The following is a 4,482-nucleotide window of genomic DNA, read 5'->3' on the forward strand; positions in this document are numbered from 1 at the left end:
CGGAAGAGCTCCCACCCCCACCCCCGCTAAAACTTCCAATGGATGCCTCAAGGACAGGGAAGCTTGAGTATTATTTTACTTCGGTTGGGTCTCCCTAGGCAAGTGTGTTGGCACTGAAACGTTAAATCTCCTGAGGACCGGGTTTGCGTTTGATAAGGATTTCAGTGTTGAACTCTTTGAGGAGCTGTTTCCTGTTTGGAGTTAAACTTCCTTGCTAGCGAGAAAAAATACAAGGCCTTATGTGTTATTTGCTGTGTATTTTAAGGTTTTATTTAGAGTTACAGAAAGCACAGTGTTGCCGCCTGTTTTGAAAAGTTTTGCGAAGTGGTGTAGCAATTTTTTGATAACTAAGTTTGGTGTGGGCGAGGCACCAACTCAGTCCTTTAATAATTAAAAAGCAATTCGAAAGAGAAAAGTTTTTTATAAGTTAAATTATTGTCACTCTAAGACCAAGCATGTTCTGTTAAGAGTAAACCCTAACTGGTTTTGTAGAGTAAATCAGGGGGACGTTATCACTTTTTATAGTTGAGAGTTTATTCTGCTGCATACCATCAAACAATTACTGAATTTAATAATTTATTAAAGTAACAAATGATTTAGAAGCAGAAAAAAATCCAGAGTACTGCTGATGTGGCATCCTCTGCCCACACTTTGTTTTGTGGGGGATGCTTTGAGCACAGTGTTTATGGACACTTGCCTAGCAATTGCTTGGTTTCTTAGACTTTATAATTTTATGTTCCTGCCACCCACTCTTGCTTTCAGGTAACTTTTATACATAAAATGCTGTAGAATTCAGAAAAAGTAAAATAAAACATTTGCTATTTGAAACTTTCCAATGAGTTAGTTTCTAATTGGTTAGTTGAGTTTACAGGGTAATTGTGGGCTTATTCCTCTAAACATCCAATGATAAAACCACTTACTGCTTGGGTGAAAAATGATACTAAAGCATGCAGTTCTCTTCTGTCAAAAATAAGGTGAGAAAATAATTAAGGCTCTTTTGATACTCTGGGGATCATCATTTGTGACCATTAGTTTGTTGCCTTGATCTATTGGAATGTTTGTAAGACTGTTGATTCAAATGTTACATATTCCTTTGCATTTTGAAGTTACTTAAAATAAGCACGTTCTTCCTGCTTTGTGATGGTGTGTGCTTGTAACTGATTTGTCTCCTTCATCTTTTCCCATTTTTCTGGAAGTGTGGATATCATATTAAAATTTTTATTTTGCATAGGGGAAAGATCAGTAGGCCCTTAATTAGTGTGTGAGGTCATTTCTTGACAAAAGTAAGTGAATACCATTTGACATTGGAATACTTATTTATATCTGTTTTGATTGTCCAGAGGGTTTTTCTTACTTACTTGTCTTCTGGTTAGGAAGTTGCCACATAGTTTTGGTAAAGTTTGATGTTAGCATACTCTAAACTTCACTACTCAGAATATATATGTATTTTTTCTGGAGAGAGATTTTTGCTGTAGGGTGTGTGTACTCTCCAGAGAGAGCTATGGAAAGTAAGAAATCACCCCCCACGGGTGATGGCCATGCTGTAATCCCTTCTCTTCCATTCTCCTCAGGAATTTGGGCAGGCACACACAGGCACCTGGCTTGAGTTTTAAGTCATTTCGTCCTGAACTTGAACTGTGTTGACTGTGTTGACTGTGTGAGCGTTCAGTGATGTAACCGTTATGCCATCTGCTGGTCCCTCCAAATGTATTTTTAAAATGTCTGTTACTTGGGGCATTTGTAACTAATTTTGAAGAGTATTTGTGGAACACGTCCATATGAATATATACTTTTAATTTATTGGTCATATAATCATATTCAAATTCTCAAGCAAATTCTCAAGTTTTCTTTAAACAGAGTTTTATTAAAAAGGAAAAAACAATCCCATTCACTTTTTCTTTTTTTTTTTTGGAAGGTTTTTCCTTTAGGCCCATGTGCTCGCCAGACAGAGAGAGAGAGAGAGAAAGCAAGAAATCACCCCTCCCCCCAGGGGCGATGGCCACGCCGCAATCCATTCTCCTCTCAGGATCTTGGGCATGCACTCAAACACACCCAGCATGAGTTTAAGCCACCAGGTCCAGGACTCGAACCGCAGTCGACTACATGGGAATCCAGCGACATAACCATTACGCTAACTGCTGGTCTCTTACTTGGTTTTAATCTCATTTGTATTGTGTTTATTTCTTGTGATTTTAGATGCAGCCTAAAATATTTGCATGATATTTTGTCTAATTTGTCACAAAAGTAAAAAGTCCTAAAATTCTGGATTTTGCAAGAATTTGGATACTTATTATGTTATGATTTCTTTTTTTTTTTTTTTTTCAAGAGGTTTTTGTTTAAGGGCCCCGGCGCCCGCCAGACAGACAGTGATTTCTTTTTTTTTTTTTTTTCAAGAGGTTTTTGCTATAGGGCACCTGCGCTCGCCAGACAGACAGAGACAGAGAGATAGGAAGTGAGAAATCACCCCCCAGGGGGGAAGGCCACTCCACAATCCCTTCTCCTCCATGCTCCTCTTGGTATGTTGGGCATGCACGCACGCACACGCGCCCGGAGTGAGTTATAGCCACCGGGTCCGGGACTCAAACTGTGGTCGACTACGTGGGAGTCAAGCGACTTAGCCATTACGCTAACTGCTAGTCCCTATGTTATAGTTTCTATATTTTGGTAGTACAGCTCTAGAGTTAAAGCATGGGTTGGAGGTCAAATCCTGGCTCTTCTACTTACTTGCTGAGTGAGTGAGCAAGCCACTTAATCTCTCTGTGCTTTAGATTTTTTTAAGCTTATTTTTAATAAATATATGTTTAATTTTATTTGTTATTATTCAATTTGATGAGAGAGAGAAAAAAAAAATCTCCAGGTTCAGGTCCTCAAACTGGTCAGCTATGGGAGTCTAGCACCTTAACCACCATGCTGCCAGCTCCCTTTTTATTTATTTCCTGTTTGTGTACGTGTGTATCAGAGAAAGAGATAGAGACAGTCAGGGATAGGTACTGTCTATAGGGTCTTTGTGCTGAGATCCTCTCCCTATCCTGAAACCAGTTATGAACATTGATAGGTTCCAAGTAGGCCTGAGACACAATCTGGAATCTTCCCTTATGGTCTCCATCATAATATAGCCTTGCCTGTACTGCCTGCGCCCTTGTGTCTAGGCCTGTGCTTCACTTTTTTAATTTATCAGTTAGATAAAAGTATCTGTTTGATGTTATAATTTTGAAGTGATTTCTCTAATTCTTGTACCACACTTCCCTCTTGAAAAAATTCTCAGTTTTTGGCCTTTGTTAGACTCGCAGGATATTATTCCACTGGACAACACATGAAAGCAAGGATTGTCTTTAAAGGACTAGTGGGATGAAATGATTTGTACTAATACAGAATTTGAATTTTATGTAGTGTAACCTTACATAAATTATGTAGGTAGTTAATTTTTTTTCAATATTGCATATAGTATTAGAAACCCATTAGTTGGTAATAAGTTTAGGTGCTTAGAAAAAAACTGTTTTAAATGGGATTAATACTAGTTAGACAGAGACTTACTTGAATTTTATGTTAAACTAATTTTTTAGTCTCTCTGCTTGCTAAAAGGGGAAGAAAGCCTACCAAGAAATTTGAGGCATTCTTTGTGAAAGAATTTGGGGAGAACTTTAATGAGATGGAAAGGTGGTACTTTTTTTTTTTAAGTTCAAAGATACAGCTCTGCATTTTGGAGCTGAATTAAGACAGAAAGCAAATGGCACAACGTGTTACTATATGTGAAGTTTTACTTTTGCAAAAGCATATTTTAAAAATGAATTGCTCTAAATTTCAGATGAGCTTATGACATTTTCAATTTAAATTTATTTATTTATTTATTTTTTTGAGAGGTTTTCGCTATAGGGCGTGTGCGCTCACCAGACAGACAGAGACAGACAGAGAGACAGAAAGTGAGAAATCACCCCCCAGGGGGGATGGTCACGCCGCAATCCCTTCTCCTCCATTCTCCTCTCGGGATCTTGGGCACGCACGCACACGCGCCCGGCGTGAGTTTTAAGCCACCGGGTCCGGGACACGAACCGCGGTCGACTACGTGGGAGTCCAGCGACATAGCCATTACGCTAACTGCTGGTTCCCCCCATTGCTTTTTCAAAAGGGAATGCCATGCATGTCGGTCAATACAGAGACATCAATCTCCCCGCTTTATCATTCACTGTCTTTTCCAGGCATTTCCCAATAATTATTATTATTCTAATTTTTTAAAAAACAGTCAAATCACTATTTCTCATTTTGCTTGTTAAAAGACTTCACCCATCATGAAATACTTCCCAGACCAGTCCAGTTGAGAATACTATACACGTCATCTTCAACAGATAATAAACCATATCTGTTTCTCACTAACATCCTCTCTATTGTTCACTTGCTATCTTTCTCTATCCTCTTCTCTTTTTTTTTATAGTTTATTTTTTTTATTAATTTTTTTTCCCATCGCAACACACAAATGAATTTTCC

At 38.4% G+C, this 4,482-nt stretch overlaps 1 protein-coding gene across 1 annotated transcript in view; it reads left to right on the top strand.

Annotated features, from left to right (window-relative positions):
• Positions 1-4,482, top strand: part of CD2AP (CD2 associated protein) — a 179,328-nt gene that overhangs the window by 51,383 nt on the left and 123,463 nt on the right. Inside the window, exon 12 of the mRNA XM_014588009.2 lies at positions 99-200. Coding sequence (XP_014443495.1) covers positions 99-200 — 102 coding nt within the window. The remainder of the gene's footprint in view (positions 1-98; positions 201-4,482) is intronic.

The sequence above is a fragment of the Tupaia chinensis genome, unplaced genomic scaffold (genome assembly GCF_000334495.1).
Source record: "Tupaia chinensis unplaced genomic scaffold, TupChi_1.0 Scaffold000252_1, whole genome shotgun sequence".
Taxonomy (NCBI): Eukaryota; Metazoa; Chordata; class Mammalia; order Scandentia; family Tupaiidae; genus Tupaia; species Tupaia belangeri.